Source organism: Arachis ipaensis, chromosome B7 (assembly GCF_059453495.1).
Source record: "Arachis ipaensis isolate K30076 ecotype BB chromosome B7, ASM5945349v1, whole genome shotgun sequence".
Lineage (NCBI taxonomy): Eukaryota > Viridiplantae > Streptophyta > Magnoliopsida > Fabales > Fabaceae > Arachis > Arachis ipaensis.
Window position 1 is genome coordinate 132,820,589 of NC_142442.1, and position 24,525 is coordinate 132,845,113.

Sequence of the window (24,525 nt, forward strand, 5' to 3'; positions counted from 1 at the left end):
CTGGCTGAAGAAATATTCATAGGCATAGAAGAAAGGACGCTCCCCCCCCCCCGACCGAAGTAGGAAAACAAACCCTCTCGTCAGAGTCAGGCGCTACAAGCTCATAATCCCTCTCCCGGGCACTACTACCACAAATCCTATGACGTTTCCTCAGCTCTACACAAAAATCAGCGTCCACCATAGAGACACACATTAAGACAAGGGAGTCCAGCCAATCAGACATCCCCTCGGGAACTTTAGAAGACATCTCTACAATATTATTACGAGAAGACATGAGGCCAACTAATCCTACAATAAGAAAAGAAGATTGGATTACTAAAAAACATCTCGGACGAAGGGCAAAACAACTCGACTAATATGGTACAGAAGAACAAACAGAAAAGGAAAACCCCAAGACTCAAACCAAAGTCCTGGGACATCCTTTGGAGGCAGTAACAAAGCAAGGTTTCAGGAAAAATCTACAGCTTACATCCCGGCATCTCTCAAACAAGAAAAGAAGATTTCAAACAACAAACATTTTGAAAAACACAAAAATTCATCAAAGCCACTATCTTTTTACAGTTTATCAGTAAAAAGCATTGCCAACATCAAACATGCCAAGTGGAAATCGTCAAAGACACAACCTTTTTTCAGAATCAAACAAAACCATCATCAAAAGCACAAACAGAAACGGTGATAACATGCAAAATCCCTAAAAGCATCAAACAACAGGAAAAGGCAAAAAGGTTCATGCAAAAAGGCGAAGAAAACTCCTAGAACACACATTACAACAGCAATCAGGCACAGCAAAAGCAGAAAGATCCAAACTTTCTCCAAAGCAAAATCAAAACTTTCTCAAAATCAGACATGAAAAAGTGACACAGAAAAGAGAAAGGAAGAAAAATCAAACCTGGAAAAATAGGAGAAAACCTCAAAAGAAAGCTGAAGAGCAGAAGCGGCAGGCAAAAGACCCACCCCTCGAACGGAAAAACTCGCCAAAAGTAGGAAATGGAAGGTGAAATCCAAAATCACCCCTCTTCCACAGAAAGCAGTAGCAAGCAGGCGTCACAAGGAGAAACTATGAACCCTAGGCGAAAAACAGAAAGAAAGAAAAATAAGGGAGGTGACGAAGAAGAGAAACTGTTTCTAAATTGCAAAATTCAAAATAAAGCCAAGGGAAACGGGGCAATCAATACCAATTAATGAAGGTATTAAACCCTCGCATGTTCCCAAGAACAAAGCGCTGATATAAAAGCGCGCGCTGTCAGAGGAAAATGTTCCACATTCAAAAAGGTTCTACAAAGAAAGGAATCGACTAAATGCTTGAGTTCGGCATTCACTAGAGAAGGACCGAAGTCAAGGACTCGACCTCAAAAAAGAAGACCGAGCTCAAGCAGGGGCACTGTTCATACCCTGGGTCGAGCTGTCCGACCCGGGATGATTGGCGACAAAGCGACCGACCTCTTCAGGTCAGACTATCTGACCTCTTCCTAAAAGAGGTCGGCCAAATCGACAGAAAAGCCCAAAAAAGGGCCCAACTCAAGGAATACGACCCAGATCCAAAGGCAGCCCAAGCCTATAGAGCTAAGGACGGTTCCATTGAAGATAAGCTGACCTCACCAAAAGATAAAGATAAGTAAGATAACTAACTTATCTATCTAAGAAGGTCATCCCACACTATTATAAATACACTGGAGTACCCATGTATAACTCATACTCTGATTCTACTAAAAACCTGCTTAATACCCATGCTAACTTAAGCATCGGAGTCTCTTGCAGGTACCCCCCACCCTCTGGTGACGAAGGATCAGCAGTGCAGCTAGAGCAACAAGTCGGATACGACAGCTCCGGCCGCCACTCACCAGCCGGACATGTCAGCACCGACCAGCACAGAAGATCTCGTCCGAGATCGACCTCCAGTTTCAGGTAACCCTCGGAACAATTAACATACAGCAGCTATAGCATAACTGATTAATTTTATTTCCTTTTTATTTTTAAGGTTCTAATAGAATAGGTTTATTTTGTTTTATTTCAGAAATACATTGGAAACAAGAACTACTCCAAAGCGGAGAAGACTGGTAAAACAGTATCAAAGCAACAAGGAATTCATGCAGAAAAATACAGCAGAAATTCATAAGAAGCAGCATTTTATCTCTCCCATGATGGCTGGTGGTCATGGACAAAAGAGGGTGACTCCTATGCCTTCTAAGCAAAGCACTCAAAAAGAAGTCCCAATTTCCAAAAGAATGAAAAGTACGCAGAACCAAAAAATTGTAGCTAGTGAAGAAGAACCAGAAAATCTTAAAAAGCGTCCAACCATGGGTATGGATAAATTTTTGGAGACACATGGGATTCATTTGGAAAGAGAAGATGACGATTTTGAATCAAGTGCTGAAAACGAAAGATCTATTCAAGAAAAGCAACAAAATCTTAGGAAGATAAATACAAAATCAAGTTGTCAAGCCATGACACTTGATACATTTTTGGAGACAAATGGGATTCATATGGAAGGAGAGGAGGAACATAGTGGAGCAAATGCTAATGAAGTTGGAGATGATGATGATGATGATGATGATGATGATTTCTCGGATGATGAGGACTATGTTGGTGAATATGAAGATGCAGTTCTTCATGGTGATGACAATCACCTTATGGAAACTAACAATGTTAAAGGTGCTGTACTTTATACATAATTATGATTTTACTTATTCATTAGCATGTATAGCTATATAATTTATTTAAATGGTTAAATTATACATATTTATAGATACTCCAAAGACTAGAAGGACACGAGAAAAAACAAGGTGTGCTAAAATCCATGCAAGAAGTTGGGAAGAAAGAGAAGAGGTGACTTTTTATGAAGGACAAGTAGTGGGACCAACTCCAAGAAGAGTGAAGGATTTAACTTACTTTATTGGAACAAGGGGAAGGAATAGTGATTTCATAACATTGATGTACACTAGTTGGAAAGCTGTGCCCCTCAACGTCAAAAAGCGCATATGGAAATATATTAACGTAAGTGTTTTATTTCTCATCTATTTTTTATGATATGAAAATTTTCAATTTCGTATGGCTTAGCTATAGTTTTGTGAAAATATATAGCTGCTGTTTTATGCTGCAGTTGTCTTTGTTTTTAGTGTTCTTGAATTGTCATTTACAAATTTTGTTTTGTACTTTTTCGTAGTCAAAGTTCATTCTTCCAAAAGAGGGGAAAGAGTGGGTGATGACTGGTGTTCGAGAAGCTTGGAAAGGTTACAAAACAAGAATCAAGGGAAAGCATTTTGAGATATATAACAACATTGAAGATATGCTGAAAAATCGCCCTTTAGATATTCCAGAAGTTCAATTTCGAAAGTTAATTGCATATTGGAGTATTCCTTCTGTTAAGGTGAGTTGTAGAATAAATAATTCTGTTTCTTTGTCTTTTTTATGCTTTTGGTTTATTATATATAACTCCCTTTAATTTTGTTGGGTATAGGTTCTATCTCGTTTAAATTCTGAAAATCGTAAAAAGCAACAACATCAACATCGAATGGGACCTATAAGTTTTGCAAGAGTGCGTAATGAAATGGTAATAATTTTGATTTTTTATAAGTTTTTTTCTTGTTGTATAATGACCATCTTAAAACTAGATAAATATTATTTTTGGCCATTTTTAATACTCTTTTCCCTTACTTGTAGCGTGAAATGAATGAGAACAAAGAAGACCCATCACAGGTTGATGTGTTTGTTGCAACTCGAACTGGACGAAAAGGAAAAGAGCTTGATTCAGGAACACAAGCTGTTATTGTAAGTCATAATAAGTTGAAGTAGAACTGCCTTAATTTACAAATTGATCTGAAGTATAACTGCCTTAATTTACAGTATCATTTTAAGTCAGATTGTCCTGTATAAAACTTAAGATCCTATCCTGAACATAAAATCCTGGATTCACCATGATCTTAACCCTATTTGGACCCTGAGATCTCTGCCTATCATTAACCATATCTTCCATGTATTGAGGATCAAAGCTCCATTAATGCTGCATCCCTACTCTCATTTGCTTCCATTAACTCCCTCTTGAGTTTCTCAATTGAAACTATTCACATGTCCTTAAGAACTTGAGAAACTTCCTCAGATTCAGTTCTGTTTGGGGAACTCATCATCACATTCTTGCTATGCTTCTTCTTGAACCGAGGAAATAGCCATAACATAACACCTTTACTTTTAGGCTGTGTTTGGAAAGAAGCATGAGAATCAGTGAGTGGAACAAGCTAAAATTGTTATGTTTTCTTTTAATAGGATAAACTTAAGAGCCACCAAGAAGCTGGAGACACTCCCGAGAAATCATTTGCTGCAGTATTTTGCAAAGAACAGCCAGAAAGAGTTCGATGTTATGGGAGGACAATCACAAAAACATCTCTACAGAAAGAACGGGAGATTGCTAAAATTAAGCAACAACATACAGAGACTATAAGTTCAATGAAAACTGAATTTCATGAGACAAAAGATAGAGTCCAAAGTTTGGAGGATCTTGTGAGGCTTCTCTTGCAACAGAGTTCTCTTGGCACAAATATTGATGAAGCACTGTCTTTATTACGAGCCAAGGAATCAACACATGATATAAATAGTAAGCAATGTCTGAATGGCAATGATCGTCCTTCCTCATCAACTCGTGATCCAAAATGATGACTAGGTATAACCAAAAAATTTGCAGTAATTTTTGTGATTTATCATTTATTAGGAATGGACTATCAACATTTTTGGCCTTTGCTTTCTTTGTCTTCTGCCATCTTACTTCATGGTGGCTTCTGCAATACACTCTTGCTATTTTTAATCAATCATCTTTTTTTCTTTTTTCTTTTTAATTACTTATTTTTGTAGCGTTGTGCTACTGTGAGGAAGAAATTTTTTTCTTCATTGCTGAAATAATGTGGCTATGTTGGGGAGTGATACGTGTTGTCACTGCAACAGACTCTAGTAACTGCTGTTTCATTCGCAGGAATGGCAGAAATTGTCAAGGGAGTTGTTTCATATCTTTATCTTTTCATTTTTTCCCCTTCAAAATTATGTTTCAGTCATTTATTTCTCTGTTGCTTTCTCTCAAACATAAATTAATTAATTTTATATGATAGTGATAATAAAAGAATAATCATTAAAAAATAAAAGAGAAAAATCTAATATAGCAGCAACGTTATTTCCTTCCACACCAAACAGTTATGTGAGTGAAGTCTCTTCCTGTGAGCTTGTTCCTTTTGATTCTATGATTCTACATAAGAACTACTAAGCTAATACCTTTTTGGAGCAATCATCATTATCTGAATTGCATTTCTCTTTCTCAGTTTACTCAGGTACTTCATTAAACACATACCATGCATCATTTTCCATTATTGCACCTTTTATGTTTCAATTTTTTTTTAAATGCAACTTTAACTAAACCCCAATTCATTTATGTGTCTGTTTTCATTTGGGAACTTCCGCTTTTATATGTTGTAACTTTATAAGTTGTTTCAATGGATTCTACACTAAAAAATTAAAGTATATGGATCCTGAATTATTTTGTTCCTTTGATTTTATTCTATTAGTGTTGTTTTGCTATTTTATGGATAATCATATGGTTAGAACTTAGAACAATTTGGGAGTTTTCTGACACCTGTATTTTCAACTGACACAGGTTAAGAATTATTGCCTTAATAGGGAAGTTTGATGTTACTCGTACATAGTTATTAGGGGAGTATAACAATGGCTACTGCAGTAGTTATTGGACTCAGTGGAGGCAAGAGGATTTTGAGTTCATCATACCATTACTCTGATGTTACCGAAAAGCTTTCATTTGGCACTGATTTTGGATCCACACACTATCAGATTGTTCCAACAAAGTCAAGCATAGATAAAAAATATGCAAGTAGATTGACATATTTTTGATAAATATTAATTACTATTTTGTTATGACAATTATTGTTAGACAAAAATTTTATTATTTTGTTGAGAATTATTGATGAACATGTATTTGAAATACTAATTGAACTTTTTAATATCTATTTTAATTAGAATTTTATTATTAGTTATTTTGTCTCTTTTATAATTATTTTTTATTGTGCACAAATTTATTTATTAATTAAAATAATTACACATGTATGAACAAAAAATTTTATTGTAAATTTTATTTTTTTATATTTTTATTACAAAAATAATTTTTATTTTTATCAAAAAGGCAACCCTTTTATTAGTTGCATATTTTGAATATTAGACAACACTTGATGGTTGCATATCCAAAAGAAAAGGCAACACTTGTATAGGTTGCATATCCAAAAGAAAAGGCAATACTTTAAAGGGTTGCATATTCAAAACTAATAGGCAACACTTCAAAGGATTGCAAATTCCAACTTATAAGCAACACGTAAAAGAGTTGCATTTTATTGCAAATAGACAACACTTCAAAGGATTGCAAATTTCAACTTATAAGCAACACGTAAAAGAGTTGCATTTTATTGCAAATAGGCAACACTTTTTAGTAGTGACCAAAATACGAGAGAAGAGACAACACTGCAAAAGTGTTGTCTCAAACACACCTTTGAAGTGTTGTTGTTTTTCAACCAAAGGCAACACTTACCAAGTGTTGCTCTCAAAAGCGTTGCTTTTGAAACAAAAAAGTGTTGCCTTGATCTAAGGCAACGGCTGCATATGCAACGTCGACCAAAAACGTTGCCTTAGGCCCAAAAGTGTTGCCATTGATCAAAAGCAACTTTTTGTCAGCCTTTAGGCAACACTTTTTAAATGTTGCCTCAACCTGAAAATGTTGTAGTGATACTTCCATTCATATATATATGATCTTTTTTTTTGTGATTCACAATGAATATATACATTGTTCGTGTATGTGGTTTATATGTTAATATTTTTATTGATTCTCTTTATTATTTTTTTTGTGTGTCTCTTTGTTGCTCTTTATTTTTGTTATATTCATTGATTTTTCTGTATTGATGCTCTTTTTATTTGAAATATCGTGATAATTTAGAGTGTATGTTGTGACTCATGTGATATTTGTTAATTTGGTGTATCTTTTTAGATGGTTTATGTTATAATGTGTTTAAGGAGTTGACTTAAAATTATAATATGATATATAAATTTATAATATGATTTATAGTATGCTAAAATATTAGGACATTATCATATAGATATTTTTTTATTTGTCCATTAGATTCAACTATATAGGATCTTGAAAATTATGCAATTATGTAATTAGTTGTTTTTTACTTTTTTCATATATTATTGTATTGATCATTTACATTAGTGAGACTATTTTCATTATTAATATTTATAAATATGTTATTATTTGTATAATTGATTGAATCATCTTATTTGTTTAAATTTAATTCTATTGAATTAATTATTCAAGGTGCCATCGCTATTTCTATTTTTAAAGAATTTCTTTAATATTATTTAACAATTCTAATAACATAATAGCAATTAAAAAAGACAGAACAAAAAAATTTTTAATGTGAAAATAGGGCAAAAAGAATAAATTTATTTAATAATTTTTTCAGAATATATATGTTTTTTTATAGATAATTATTGTAAGGCGTGAAAAATTATTAAATTCTAACAATAATTATTAAGGATAAATGATTATTGTAATTAAAAATAATATCAATTTAAATGATATACAAATAAACCATGTCAAACATAATTTAAAAAGGTTACTTTTAAAAGAATATAGTTTATGATATTTAATTTTTTACTATTTATTAAAAAAAGCATAATTACTTAACGATATTTATTTTTTAAATTTACTATGTAAGAAATTTTATTCTTTTTTTTTTTTGACAAAATTTTACTCATGATGGTAATTCTTCTAATGGTATAAATGCAGATAATTATATTTTTACTTTTTGATATAATCGATATATTATTAATAATGAATAGTAATTAACCCCTCATATTTTTAATCAAAATATTTTGACGATAGTTTCTATTTATAGATATCAATGGATGATTGTTTCTTTATAAATAAAATGCATTATGATTTTAGGTTATTTCATAATTAACAATAATACTTGATTATTTCTTTAAAAATAAATTGCATTATGATTTTAGGTTATTTCACAATAATAATTAATGTTCATAATATTAAATTACTCTAAATTTTTTTATTTTCTATCGTTAGTAGTTAATTCCAAATTAAAAAGATTATGTTGAATTTTTGAATAGTCTAAGTATAATCGGAGTTAATTTAGTTTATTTATTTATTAATATAATTGATTGAAAGCATAAATGATAAATAAGACAAGAAAATAATTAGAAAAATAGAATGTTAGTAATTACTTAAAATAGATAACAAAATAAGATATAGGGTATTACTTTATTTAAATTATTAATAATTAAAAGAATAAAAGATCAGTAATTATTTTTAAAATAGACATTAAATTTAATTTTATGGTACTAATTTATTTGATTTGTTAATAAAATTTTATAATTTTCAGATTTATATCTACTCAATTTATGTATTTTATTTTATTCTACTTTAACAAAAAATTGAGACGTGCATTTTTAATTATTGATAATTGATATCAATTAATTGATTGTATTAATTTGTAAGAAGAATAACGTATAATAAATATTGCAAAATTAATTATAATAAATTAATAAATAATAAATAAAAAACTAAAAATATCATACAATTTATTATAATTTCTATCATTCAATTAATTGTAATTCAAATTGAATAATTATTTTGTAACGAAATTATTATTTTCTATTCTATTTATGGACAATACATATAATAATTTTAATCGCAAATTAAGCTATTTTACATTAAATGACTTATATAATAGTCATCTCATTTATTATCATAAATCCTGAATTAAATAAGTCATTATTACTTTTGATTTAAAATTAAATGAGAATAAAACCTGAGGTACTATTTTATTTGGCCTTTAAGATTTATTTGGTGTCACACTCAAATACAAATAGTGACTTCCAAATTTTGGTCTCCCACACATCAAAGCCACCTCTGTAACTCTTTTTCCATAAAAGGAATTGCGATTCAACTCTATCAAAGATACAGAAGGTTTTCAAAGAACAAGGGAATGGTCTGAATTTGCATGAATACTAAATGTTCAAACTTACGATGTGGTTTCAGTTAGTTGTCGTTACGAAAATTACTCTAATCTATACGTGTTTAGGGACTAGAATAGATTAAATATTATTTAAGTAATTTATTTCTAATATTGGTATTTGATTAAATTAGTTTTAGAGAAATTTAAATTGTTGACTCAATTTATATATTACGACTATTCTTTTTTAATATATTATTTTTATATTTTCTAATATAAAATTTCTTCTTCTTTTTTTTTTTATTTTTAAGTTTATTTTTTTTCTTGGATATATGTATCACCTTTTTTTTCTCATTTTATATTTCAGATTAATAATAAAATTATTAAGAAAAATGTATTTAAAAAAATATTAAAACGTCACTATTTAGAAAAAAAAGAAAAGATACGTGAAAAAAAAGAAAACGAAAAATTAAAACATCACTATTAAAAAAAACTGTTAATATGCGTATGAATGGGGTCGAAATTGAGGAATATATATGGATATAAAAAATAAAAAATTATTGCACAATTATAGAATAAAAAATAATCATATATATAAAACGAAATAATTATAACAAAAAATAATTAATATATGTAATTTAAATATTTTTAATAACCGGCAACATGGAGTTTAACAAAATATAATTTATATATTTTTTTATTTATGTATATGTATAGAATTATTTATGTATATGTATATATATTAAAAAAACTACCGTAATATATATATATATATATATATATATATATAATTATTTAACAAAATTAATACATATGTATATATAAATAAAAAAATTATTATAATTTCTAAAAATTACACATGAACTCTTTTTTTTTTCTCTCAAATAAATTTATTCTAATTACATTACAATTAGTTCATGAATAATGCATGATTATATTAATTTAAGAAAATATCTTCATTATAATTATATCAAATCAATATTCAATGTGTTATTAAACTACTTATCAATCATCGATATTTTTAATCATTCTAATTATATCAATTGATATAGTTCTAATTCTCATTCAAGTGTAATAATTTTGTTAGAAGATAGTTGATGCATACATTAATAGTGACCCATTTAATTCGATATCAATTAGTGGATAATAATAATAATAATAATAATAATAATAATAATAATAATATAATAAAAAGGTCTACACGGTATATGCATTATATTTTAAAAAGGTAAAATATATTTTAAAAAAATTAGGGTATCAATAATTAATTGTGATTAATATCAATATAAATAATTAATTCTTATAATTATTTTTGTACTACTAAAGGCTACATATAGTTTTTTTTTTTTTGTAGAATAAAAAAGGTTGTGATTCATAACATTTTCGTAAAGTTATATCGTATGGACACAAGATTAATTAGATAACAAATTAAATTTTAATTAATATGTTTTATTTTCTGCTCATAATTTTTTCATTAATTATTTTACTTTTTATATTTACAGTAAATATTGAATATAAAAAGAATAAAATAATATTGAATGTTATCTATTTTATTTATTTAGAGTCATAATTAAATTTAATATAATTATAGCAAGTATCTAGAATTAATAATAACATGATACTATAATTTTAAGTTGTATAATATAATAAAAAAAATATAGCAATTTATGTATGCTTTCTATATTGTAATACCCAGAACTTTTGAAAAGTCCTATTATGATCAAGTCTCAAATCATATAGTTATTTATAGCCTTAATTTCAGAAATTATTTTATTAAAGATAATTAAGGCAAGTTTTGATTTATTGAATTTGAAATAAGTTATGATTATTATCCAATTTTATAATTATTGGATTATTATCTATATTTAAATTATAAAGTTGATAGTTATGAAATAATAAGAATTTTATATGATTTGGACTAAGTAATTAATATTTTAAATATTAATACTGCTATTTTGGAAAATGAAGAAATTAAGTATATTATTTCTAATTATTTGGTTGGGTCATTTTATTGAGAATAATTTGTGAAATTGATGAGCAAATAGTATTTTTATACATTATTATTGTTGGGTTAAAATTCATTTCTAGTTACTACTATATTGTCCCTATTTTCATTTGAAATTACAAAAGTAACTATAACCCTAATTTTTGAAAATGAAACCCTAACCTTGAAAACCCTAACCCGACTCGTTTCACCCAGTTCCCTAATGCTACAGCAGCAGCAGCTGCTGCCCCTCTCTACCCTAGACACACACACACACGCAGAGACAACAGGTTGAAAGGGAGAAAGAAAACAAATGAAGGGGGAAGGGAAAAGCAGGGGAAGGGATCTGTGGAGGGAGAGACAGGGAGCTGCGGCGGGAGGAGAGGAAGAGAAGGAGATGCGCCGGTCAAGGGGTTACCGTCGTCGCACGCCGTGTGGCCGCCGCTGTCCAACCCGCCACGCCGCGCCGCCAGATTGCCGCGCGTGGAGGGTCGTGCCATCACCACCTTTGTCGTCCCGTTCCTGGAGCCATCAGTCAAGCCTCTGTCACGCGAGGAGGAGCGCGACCCACCGCACAGAGCTGTGCTGCCATGTGCTGTTGCCGTCGCCTCAGATTCATGCCGACGTTGAGCTTCGAGGAAAGAGGAGGTTGCGGGGAGGAGGAGGCGCGATGGTGGTGGTTTTTTCTGCCACCCCTACTGCCATCGCCGTCAAGAACTGCCGCCAGAGTCGCCACGAAGGAGGGCAAGAGGCAGAGGGCTCGTGGTAGGGGAAGGGCCAGGCGCCGCTGTGCTTTGGAGCAGAGTGAGCCGCGCCAGCGCTGTTGGGGGTCTCACCGCCGCCGAAAAAGGGTTCAGGCCGCCGCAGGTGTCGCTGTCAGAGGGGGAAGCCGCGCCTCTGTGTTTCTGGCCGTCGGGAGTGGTTATGTGGCTTCCGGGATCACCACCAGAGCTCCGGGCTGAGCTTCTGCCACTTGAGATTCTGTTGTCGTCGCCGGAAAAGTTTGCCGGTAAAGGTTTTAATTGTGGTTTCTGTCCTTTTTGAATTCCGAGAATACTATAGTCACTGCGTGTTGGTTTCAGTTGTCGTGATCAGAATTTATCGCCGCTGCCGCTTGAGGTGGCTGCCGGGCTGCCGCCGAACCGGCCTGGAGACCGCCGCTGTTTTGGTTCAGCCGTTCTTTCTTAGTTTCGGTAAGTAATTATGTTTCGAAAAGCCTTATGTTAGTATTCGGTTGTGTTGGTTAATGAATATGAGTTTTGGTAACGTGGGGTCGAGTCCTGATTATTATATGTTGCGATTAGAGTTGCTATGGTTATTGCGAAAGTGGCTGGGAGCTGAGGTTTTGGTTGCCGTCAGTTCGGGTTGAGGCGAAAAGAACTTATGACGCGTTTGGGTTATGGATTTGCATTTTGAGGTAGGGGCGCTTTTCGAAAACTATATCTTTATATATTGAAATTATTACATATGGATACTGATGTGAGGCAATGTGTATTTGGTGATTGTATCGGCCTTATGTATTATTTGATTGTTTCGAATGATTATGAATGTTTGTTTGGCTGAATTGTTGTGCGGCTTTGTGAGATGGAATGTTTCGAAATTGATTCTTTAAAGATTTGAAATCTGAGTTTGATCCGTTGAGGATTGATTTGAATTGAGTTAATTATTTTGATGATGTGAAAATTCGAACGCACTTTTGAATTCAGCCTGGTTTACTTTAATTGACTTGGTTTTGACAAATGATTTGTTACTGAGCCGTTTCTTTAAAGCTTTGGAAATGAGTTAAATCGGTTGATATTGTTTTGATTTTGAAACGGTTTCCTTGAGATATGCCAATGAGGCGACTGTTGGATTTAGTTTGATTTTTGAATTGATTTTGGATTCTGGACTGTTGAAAGAGATTGAGGAACGGTTTAGTTGGGACCCGAACCGGGTGGCAAAGTCCAAGTTTTAAGGGAGATGCTGCCGGAATTTCTATAAAATTTGAGTCTTTATTGAAATGTTGTTTGGAAAAATGATGAGTTAAAGACTTCTACTATTTTATTTGAATTATCAAGAAAAGGATGATTCATGCTTTTGAAATGAATTATTAAAGAGGAAATTGTGATTTAGTCTTGCTTCGTAAGAAAGGCATTGTATCTCTTTCAGGAGAAAGTTATTTAGATGAAACTTATGTTTTAAAGCTGTTTTAAATGTGACAAGGGCAATGCCTTTGAATTTGACTTGAGGGTTTCAATTAGAGGAGTTTCAATGACTTTGAAAGAACCCGAATGTCTATTGACAAGTTTCATTTTCAAATGTTTTGAGAAAGGTTTTAAGTACTCTTTGAATTCTGAATTCTTGCAAGACTAAAACAATTTTGAACAGTTGAAACGTTCTAGAATTTATCATGGGGGTTGAAGTTGGTTTTGCCTAAGTAAAGGAAATGGCTTTGAAAGAAGTAAATGATTACATGACTCGGTTTGGCTTAGATCCTATTTTACTACTCAAATCAGAAAGCCAAGGTTTTAATGATTTTAAATGAATTTGGCGAAATGAGTTATATTATTCTCCCCTAAAGACTTGGGACTCTGCCGAGAAACTTTATTATGAAATCCCATTGTTGGATGGATGATTTTGAATGTTTCAAAATGAATCTTTAACTTTCCATGGTTATGGAAGTTTTGGAAAGAGGATGCCGAGAGTGGCATTGTTTTAAAAGGGGAATTTACCTTGAGTAAAAGTGGCTTATGAGCCTGAGATGATTTGAGAAATGAGATCTTTAAAGCCAAGGCTGAAAAGAGTTGAAACTTGATTTTAAAGTGAAATGATTTGAGAAAAATTGATTTATGGCTTAAATGCCGATTTTATGAATTGATGATGTTGAATGTGGAAGTGCTGTTTTGTTGTGAGCCGGAATGGCTGTGTATGATTATGAATATTGGCTGGTTCTGGATTGAACCGTGAGCCGGATGGCTGAGATGGATGTTGATCCATGGCTGAGAATGAAAGCATATATGCTGAGATATTGATAATTTATGATATTTCACTTCCACTATCGGAGATAAGAGTTTTCCTGGGAGAAAGCAGTGGCTAGCCACCACGTGCTCCAGGTTGAGACTCGAAGCTCTTTTGACCCTATGTCGTCAGGGTGGCCGGGCACTGTGAAAGCCCCGGATGAGCTCACCCCCATAAATATTCACCAGTGAGGGTGATGGATATGGATCATGATTATGATCAAGTTTATATTGAGTATAACTCGAGTTGGGGAGACACGAAAGAGGGACAGTCCAATGGTTAGCTACCAGGACTTGTCGGGTTGGCTCTATAACCAACAAATGATATCATCAGCCACTACGACAGGCATACATCATATGCATCTATGTGACATTGTTTGGGTGTGCATATTGTACTGGTTTTCCTTTGTGACTATTTGAGATTAACTGCTATTTGTTCTACTTGCTGTAACTGTTTGTTTGTGCTTGAACTTCCTATCTGTGTTTGCAACTGGGACTCTGTTGGATTGTGGTGATTGGTTGTTGGTTGGATTGTTTGGGCCTAGGGCCGTGGTTGAATTGAGAGGGACCGATGGTTGGCTTCGGTTTTCTGTTTCTGGTTTGGAAAAGTATGAAAGGCTAAATTGGTTCAGCATAGATAAACCTTTTGAAAAGCTTTTGAATATTGTTTTAAATGAAGAGTTTTCTCTTTCAGAAAAGGATTTCAGATTTCTTTTTATTGAAAACCGTTGTTTTTGAAAAGAGGCATAAGTCGGTTATTAATCACTAGTGCGGTTTATCTTCACGTATCCTATTACAGTAATTCTCAAAAACCCTCTACTGAGAACCCTTTCGAGGATGATGTTCTCACCCCCTACATTTTTTTCCTTTCAGTATATGGGCGCAGAAGTCACGCAGAGTTCATTTAATTGTTGTTGAGATGCTTTGTATTGCTTTAGATTATTATTTATTGTACCCTCGCCTTTATCTTTACATATTCTGTAAGAGGGATAGGCACTGTATTGGATAATACTTGTAATATTATTTATGTATGTATATATATATATATATATATATATATATATATATATATATATATATATATATATATATATATATATATATATATATATATACACATGTATGTACGCTTTATGAGTTGTTGTAAGTGTATTGTATGTATGGATGTACGTTGTATAGCAAAAGTATTTTTGGATCGATATTGCGGTTTAAAGTTTTAAACACGCTCATATTTTAGTATTAAATAGTATAAGTGTCGTCGTAATGTCCGAGCTATCAGAGTCGCGCAGCCGGAAGCGTGAGCTTTGGTAGTTAGGGTGTTACATATATAGCAATAATATTATATATATTATCATCTTTTAGTTTTTTCCTAAAAATATTGGTATATAATTAATGTAGATAACATATATATTGAGTAAGTATCTCTATTGAATTAATCATAAAGGTTAATAAAATATAATGGCATAAATTTCACCTAATTGTAATAAGTATTTTCATTGAAAATATTTGCTAATTATTACCGTGTATAATTAGTGTGTATATATAAGAAGTAATAGTGAATTGTTACAATTATTTATCATCTAAAAAATTCGTACCTCAGACATAGATCTTCTTCTGTTTATTATTTTTCATACCTAAGGGCTACTAACTACGATTCTATCAACAGTGTTACCTATGGTAGATTATGTAATGAAAAAGTTTGAAAAATAAAGGCAAGAATTATAAGGTTATGGAAAGTCCCATTCAAATTTGACAAGAACAAGACGACTTACATAGAAATGGTTCTCATGGATGATAAGGTAAGTTGATTATTTTTCATGATTCTTTCAAGTGATGCTAGATCCATTTTATAAATATTTTTTGTTTATATTTAAAGTTTATTTGATAAGTAAACCCTTGCACGAATCAAAGACAGTGCGATTTTATAGATTTATAAGTGCTTATAGTCTTTATATTTAATTTGTTTTATAGTGTGATAATAGCCAATATATTTATTGGTGGATTTAACTATTACTATATTATTTATGATCACATTCAGTATATATGTGTGATTTATTGAAGAAAGCAAATTATTAAAATTGATTAATAACTATTTTAGAGTTAATCCAATTAATACTAAATTAAAAAAAATAAATAATACAAAACATGTTACTTTTTTATTAATCAAATTATTATAATTTAAATTAATTTTAAAAAATAATTTAAAATTATAATTTAAATCTTCTCATCATGCACGGATAATTACAATAATAAAATTATATATATAGGAGTTGCTTATCGTCGCAGAATCAAGCATAATGAAAATAGCCTAAAAAATCTAAGTCAGGCTGATCACCGAGCTCATTTTGCAAGTTTAGCCTAATTCATATGCTGGAATCAGAAAATAAAACAACGTAATAATAAGTAATAGTTAACCAAAAATAAAATAAGGAGGGCTACGAATACATGATCATAACAACTAAACAAACAAAAAATTAAACATTCGATAGAAGTGTTATCCGTGGTCTAACAAAAAAAACACAAATTTGAAAATGAAAGAACCAAAGTAAAGAAGTAAAGAATTAGAAGATGAGATTTTAGAAAAAGGAAAAGATGAGGAATATGTGTAAGGATAAACTAATGACATATGACAGCACTTATACGTATACTTATACTTATATATTAAAAAATAAATAAGAAAAGAAATTAAATGTTGCTTTAACTAATAAGCTAGAGAATTATTCTTCACATTCAAATAATTTTAACATCCAAATGATTTAAATCACGCGTTTCTCTTTTTCGTTTTTTTTTTTTTCCCTTCATCATCATCACATCTTCTTCTTCTCCTCTTTTTTTATTATTTTTCACTTTCGTTACCGTCCTCCTCCCCTCTTCTTTCTCCTCTTTCTTCTTCTTTTTTCATTGAGATCTCTTCTCTTCCTTCTTTTTCATCCTTCTTCTCCATCATCATCATCATCATCATTGTCGTCTTCTTCTTATACATATCGTCATTATCGTTATCGTCGTTATTGTTATTATTGAATTTTTACCATGTTGATGATGTTCTCTGATCCAAAATTGATTTTGAATGTGTTTCTGTTCACGATTCAGTCTTGTTTGTGTGCTTATTTTCAAACTGAGTTTATGTGTCGCAATTATTATGTAATTTCGATTCATTTCTGACTTAATTGTATCGCAATTGTTATGTAATTTCGATTCATTTTTGAGTTAATTATATCGCAGTCCATTATGTAATTTCAGTTCATTTCTGAGTTAATTGTGTCGCAATCATTATATAATTTCAGTTCATTTCTAAGTGAATTAAGGTGCATTTGGACTCGTTGTCCTGCACAATTCAAAACTCTTTCTCCTCTTTTTTCTCATCTTCCACTGCTTCTTCTTCTTTTTTTTCATCTTTTTTTCCCTTCATCTTCACCTTTTTATTTCATTTTCTCAAAATTCTTTTTGATTTGCTCTCTTGAGAGGAATAAAAAAAAAGAGAAGAAAATATCAAACAAAAAAGAAGAAACATATTAATGACGTTGTCTGATCCAAAATTGATTTGGATGTGTTTTTGTTCATGATTCGTTCTTGTTTGTGTACTTGTTTTCAAACTGAGTTTATGTGTCGCAATCATTATGGTAAATTTTGGGTCATTTTTGAGTTAATTGTGGGCAATTGTTATGTAATTTCGGTTCATTTCTAAGTTAATTGTGTAGCAATCCATTATGTAATTTCGGTTCATTTCTAAGTTAATTGTGTTGCAATCATTATATAATTTCGGTTCATTTCTGAGTGAATTAAGGTGCATTTAGACTCGTCCTGCACAATTCAAAACTTTTTCTCCTCTTCCTCCTCATCTTCTATTACTTCTTCTTTTTCTTTTTCATCTTTTTCTTCTTCATCTTCTCCTTCTTATTTCATTTTCTCAAAATTCTTTTTGATTTACTCTCTTGAAAGAAATAAAACCAAGAAAAAGAAAAGAAAATATAAAACAAAAAAGAAGAAACATATTAATGACGTTGTTTGATCCAAAATTGATGTTAGATGTGTTTTTGTTCATGATTCAGTTTTGTTTGTGTGCTTGTTTTTTAACTAAGTTTATGTGTCACAATCATTATGGTAAATTTCGGTTGATTTCTGAGTTAACTGTGTCGCAATTATTATGTAATTTTGGTTCATTTTTGAGTTAATTATGTCGCAATCCATTATGTAATTTCGGTTCATTTCTGAGTAAATTAAGGTGCATTTGGACTCATTGTCCTGCATAATTTAAAACTCTTTCTCCTCACATTCTACTGCAATAACAGCAACAATAAAAGAATGATGATGAAGAAGAAACACACTAAGAAGAAAAAGAAGGAGAAGGAGAAGGAGAAAGAGAAGATGATGACTGTAACACCCTAACTACCAAAGCTCACGCTTCCGGCTACGCGACTCTGCTAGATCGGACATTACGACGACACTTATACTATTTAATACTAAAATATGAGCCTGTTTAAAACTTTAAACCGCAAAACCGCACCCAAAAATACTTTCATTTGATAACATACATCCATAGATACCATACAACTTACAAAGACTCGTAAAGAGTACATCCATATATATACATACATATATACATATAAATAATATTACAAGCATTAGCCAATACAATTCCTATCCCTCTTACGGAATACATCAAGATAAAGGCGAGGGTACAATAAATAATCTAAAGCAAATACAGAGCAGTTCAACAACTAAATAAACTCTTCGAGACTTCAGCGCCCATATCCTGAAAGGGGAAAAATGTAGGGGGTGAGAACATCATCCTCAAAAGGGTTCTCAGTAGAGGGTTTTTGGGAATTACTGTAATAGGATACATGAAGATAAACCGTACTAGTGATTAATAACCGTCTTATGCCTCTTTTCAAAAACAATGGTTTTCAATAAAAGAGAAACCTGAAATCTTTTCTGAAAGAGGAAACTGTTCATTTAAAACAAGATTCAAAAGCCTTTCAAAAAGGTTTATCTATACTGAACCAAAATAGCCTTTCATGATTTTCCAAATCAGAAATACAAAACCGAAACCAACCATCAGTCCATCTCATTCAACCACGGCCCTAGGCCCAAACAATCCAACCAACAGCCAATCACCACAATCCAACAGAGTCCCAGTTACAAACACAGATAGGAAGTTCAAGCACAAACAAACAGTTACAGCAAGTAGAACAAGTAGCAGTTAATCTCAAATAGTCACAAAGGCAAACCAAGTACAATATGCACACCAAAACAATGTCATGTAGATGCATATGATGCATGCCTGTCCTAGTGGCTGATGATATCATCTGTCGGTTATAGAGCCAACCCGACAAGTCCTGGTAGCTAACTATTGGACTGTCCCTCTGTTGCGCATCCCCAACTCAAGTTATACTCATCATAAACTTGATCATAATCATGATTCATATCCATCACCCCTCACTGGTGAATATTTACGGGGGCGAGCTCCTCCGGGACTTTCACAGTATCCGGCCACACTTACGACATAGGGTCAGCAGAGTCTCAAGTCTCCACCTGGAGCACGTGGTGGCTAGCCACTTCTTTCTCCCAGGGAACCCGTGCCTCTGATAGTGGAAGTGCAAATCACAATTATCAATAATTCAACATATACATGCATTCATTCTTATCCATGGATCAACATCCATCTCAGCCATCCGGCTCACAGTTCAGTCCAGAACCAGCCAATATTCATATCATACACAGCCATTCTAGCTCACAGTTCAACCCAGAACCAGCCAATATTCATAATCATACACAGACATTCTGGCCCATAACAAAACAGGACTTCCACCAATCAACATCATCAAATTCATAAAATCGGCATTTAAGCCATAAATCACTTTTTCTCAATTCATTTCACTTTGAAATCAAGTTTCAACTCTTTTCAGCCTTGGCTTTAAAGATCTCATTTCTCAAATCATCTCAGGCTCGTAAGCCAAATTTACTCAAAGTGAGTTCCCTTTTTAAAACAAAGCCGCTCTCGGCATCCTCTTTCCAAAACTTCCAAAACCATGGAAAATTAAAGATTCATTTTGGGAACATTCAAAATAGGATCTAAGCCAATCCGAGTCATGTAATCAATTACTCTTTTTAAAGCCATTTCCTTTACTTGAACAAAACCGGCTTCAATTCCATAATTAAATCTGAAGCGTTTCAAACTGCTAAAAGAATCATTTTTGTTGTGTTAAACTAGAGTTCAAAGGATATTCTGAATCTTATTCAAAACGTCAAAATAATGAGGTTCATCAATTGAAATCCAATTCCTTTTAAAATCACGAAAACTCTTCCAATGGACAATCTTTATGTTTAATAGAGAAAAACATAAACCCGTTTTACCTTTTAAAACAGCCTCAAAGCAAAATTCTCTTTCGAATAACTTGTACCCAAAGACATACTATTCTTCTTGGAAAATAAGGAGAAATCATGATTCTCTTTTCAATAATTCTTTCAAAGCGTTGCTTCATCGCTTTCATAATTGTTCTAAGTAAAAATAACAAAAGAAGCCCTGAATTCACAATCCTCCAAGTAAATAGGAAAGGCATTAAACTCATAATTTCCCCAAATAACATTTCAAATAAAGACTCGGATTTTATGGAAATTTTGACACCATCTCCCCTAAAACTTGGACTTTGCCACCCGGTTCGGGTCCCAACTAAACCGTTCCACAATCCTTTTCAACAGCTCAAAACCAGAAATCAATTCAAAAGCAAGTTAAATCCAACAATCATCTCATTTTCATATCTCAAGGAAACCGTTTCAAAATCAAATCAATATCAACCGATTTAACTCATTTCCAAAGCTTTAAAGAAACGGTTCAGCAACAATCATTTATCAAACCAGATCATTTAAAGCAAACCAGGCTGAATTCAAGAGTGTATTATATTTTTCACATTTCCAAGAAATTTAACTCAAATCAATTCTCAACGGATTAAACTCGATCTCAAATCTTTAAAAGAATCAACTTGAAAAGTATTCCGTTTCACAAAACCGCACAACAATCCATTCATCAAAACCAAATAATAATCCCTTCAAACATATAATTACATTCATCTAGGACAATCAACATCACATAAGGCTTATACAATCACCAAATACATTGTCTCACATCAGTATCCATATGTAATAATTCCAAGATATAAAATATAGTTTTCGGAAAGCGCCCCTACCTCAAAACGCAAATTCCATAATCCAAACGCCTCATAAGTTCTTTCCGCCTCAACTCAAAATCACCGGCAACCAAAATCTCAGCTCCCAGCCACTCTCGCAATAACCATAGCAACACTAATCGTAACATATAATAATCAGGACTCGACCCCACGTTACCAAAACTCATTATTAACCAAACACAACCGAAAACTAACGCGAGGCTTCTCGAAACATAATTTCTTATCGGAATAACAACACGAAGCAGCTGCGACTTCGAACCGGCCCCGGCAACAGCTCCGGCGGCGGCCAGAATCTCTGGTGGATCAACTATAAAAACCGCGCAACATTAAAACCTTCTCGAAATCCAAAAAGGCAGAAACCTCAAATAAAACCATTACCGGCAACTTTTCCGGCGACGACAGAAGTAGCCAGAAGCTCCGGCGGCAGAGGCAGTTTCCTCCACTCTCCTCCATGATCGACCACGATGGAGGTGGAAGCTGGCAGAGACGGCGGTGGTTCCGACGGCGGCGCGGCTTCACCACCAGTGATCGAGGAGTATGACAGAAGCGTTTTCCCCATTCAATGGCACTCTCTCCTTCGAACCGAATCGGAGAAAACCTCCAGCAGTGGCAAAGTGGCAGCTTCGAACAGTAAGCCATGGCGATGGAGGACTTCAGTGATGGTGGAAGGACAGCGGAGGACCCGCGACGGCGGAGGCACGGCCGCAGAACAAGGACCCCCCTATCTGCTGATCTCTCTCTCCCTCCTACTCGAGCTTCTCTCTTCGGCCCTCCATGGATGACGAGGACTCAGACTCCGCGGTGAGGAGGACGACGGCCCAAGCTAGTCGGTGACGAGGAGAACAGCAAAAGCCCCCCGGTTGGCCTCTCCCTCACTCCGGCGCTACTCGCTGCGAACCTCCTCTTGTCGTGGAATGGCGGCAGCGGCGCAGATGGCAACTCGCAGGCCCGGCGACAACGACGCGACGGCGGTGGTGAAGCCCGACGCACCGGCGCGGCATCTTCCCTCCTCTCCTCTTCTTCTCCTTCGATTGCTCTTTATTTCTTTGTTTCTTTGTTTCTTTCTTTTGTTTTTCTGATGGGTTTATCATGTTGAGGGAGGTGAGGCTGCGGCTACTAGGATGAAGAGAATCAGGGTTTCATTTTTGAAACCTAGGGTTAGGGTTATTTTTGTAATTTCAAATAAAAGTAGGGTAATATAGTAATTAGAAATAGATTCTAATCCAACAATAATAATGTATAAAAATACTATTTGCTCATTAATTTCACACTTTATTTTTAATAAAATATTCAAATCCAATAATTGGAAATAATATAATTAAATTTTTTATTTTCCCAAAATAGCAATATTAATATTTAAAATATTACTTATTTAATTCAAGTCATATAAAATCCTTATTATTTCACAACTACCAACTTTATAATTTGAATATAGAAAATAATCCAATAATTATAAAATTGGATAATAATCATAACTAATCTCAAATTCAATAAATCAAAACTTGCCTTAATTATCTTTAATAAAATAATTTCTGAAATTAAGGCTATAAATAACTATATGATTTGAGACTTGATCATAATAAGACTTTTCAAAAGTTTTGGGTCTTACATTCTACCCACCTTACAAAAATTTTCGTCCTCAAAAATTAAAGTAATACATAAGATCGCACATAGTCGTAGTACTTTCAAATACTTTTAGAAAAGTAAGAAGTCTTAGTATATATGTATAAATGCTCAAATACCAAATATCCATGAGATTTAAATTTAGGGATAAAGCACAGTGTAAAGCAAAAGATACCAGCTAGGCTCGATTAGGGGTGGCAAAACGGGTCGAATCCGTCAGGCCGATCCGCTAAACCCGCTAAAAAAGGCGGGTCGGGCTAGGATTTGGAGCCCGCCAAATTAAAAAAAACCTGCCAAACCCGCACCGCCAAATTGGCGGGGCGGGGCGGGCCAGTCCGCCGGGCCGAAGATATTTTTTTCCTTTTTTTATTAAATAAAAGAGTAATTACTATTATAAAATTAATAATTATAAAATTTTTAAACATTTTTTTTCATTTTTTGTTTCTATTCTTCTTTTAGTTATTAACTTTATTTATTTTATTTTACAATTTCATATATATGTTTAAATTATGTGACTTATTTTTTAAAATAAAGATGATTTTATTGACAAATATTATTTTGAACAATTTTATTGAAGTTAAAAATTAAAAAAAATAGTGAAAAAATTATATTATAATTTAATTATTTTTTATTTGTATTTAATTTTTTAATTATTATTTTTTGATTAATTTTAATGAATTTTATTTTTAAAAAATAAAAAATAAAGTCAAGCAGGCTAGCCCGCCGACCCGCCAATCCGCCATAAAGTGGGGCGGGCTAGCATTTTAAACCCATTTTAGTTAGCGAGGCGGGCCGGTCCGCCCCGTTTTGGGGGCGGGTCTAGGCGGGACTGGGCGGGTTGGGGCGGGCCAGCCCGCTTTGCCACCCCTAGGCTCGATAAAAACGGTCACATAATCTCAAGACTTTATAAAAACTTGAGGTAACAAAATAGGGTGCAAATTAAGATAGGCGTTCACAAAACGAGGCGATATTCAATGTGACATAAAGGCTACCAAAACAGGTTGGGGTCAAAATGACATGCTTGATATCCACACACTAATCTCATATCAACCTCAAGGCTTCAACTTTCCAACTCCATCAAGCGCTTTACAATCCCCATATCCGATCATAAGCCTAACAACCGCAAACCCGTTCGCAAGGAACAAAACACCCACAACTTGTAACGTTGCACACCTACCGTTTCAACTTCCGTATGCACATATCACGTCTTAAAGAACTAACGCATCGCATTACTACATCTACAGATCACACGTGATATCAAAACAATTCTCGAGTCTACTCAGAAGAATACAAGATCTTAGAAAGGAGAGACAAATGTCAAGGACAATACTCATAGATTTGAAAGAATATATCCAATTCCAGATAAACAAGGATGCTCAAGCAAAGAAGTTTGCTAGAAACAAATCAATTGATAAATTCAAAGGTAGCCCTTGTATCAAAGAAATCCAACAGGATCAATAAGAAGAAAATCAGCATATTAGTTTGAAACAAATTCAAGCCGATTCGAAGAAGTATGAGGTCTACAGAAAAGAATATCTCAGACCCAAGATAAAGCTCACAGAACTCGAGAGCATAATTAAAATACTTCCGAATACATTGTTCTTAAAGAATAAAAAAACTTGCGGAAAAATCACTTCGCAGTCTAAAAGAAAAGTTAAGCAACACAAATTCTTCAAGAGAGTAACAAAAGCATAAACGTAGCTTTGCTTTAATACAATTTCATGTTG

General features: G+C 33.1%; 1 protein-coding gene across 1 annotated transcript; it reads left to right on the top strand.

The window, feature by feature from the left end:
• The first annotated feature begins 2,087 nt into the window (after positions 1–2,087).
• On the top strand, positions 2,088–4,647 carry LOC110264374 (uncharacterized). The gene is made up of 6 exons (XM_021106323.2): positions 2,088–2,652; positions 2,747–2,994; positions 3,164–3,367; positions 3,458–3,550; positions 3,661–3,768; positions 4,261–4,647. The coding sequence occupies exons 1-6, from the start codon at positions 2,088–2,090 to the stop codon at positions 4,645–4,647; spliced, it is 1,605 nt and encodes a 534-aa protein (XP_020961982.2).
• Positions 4,648–24,525: the final 19,878 nt, after the last annotated feature.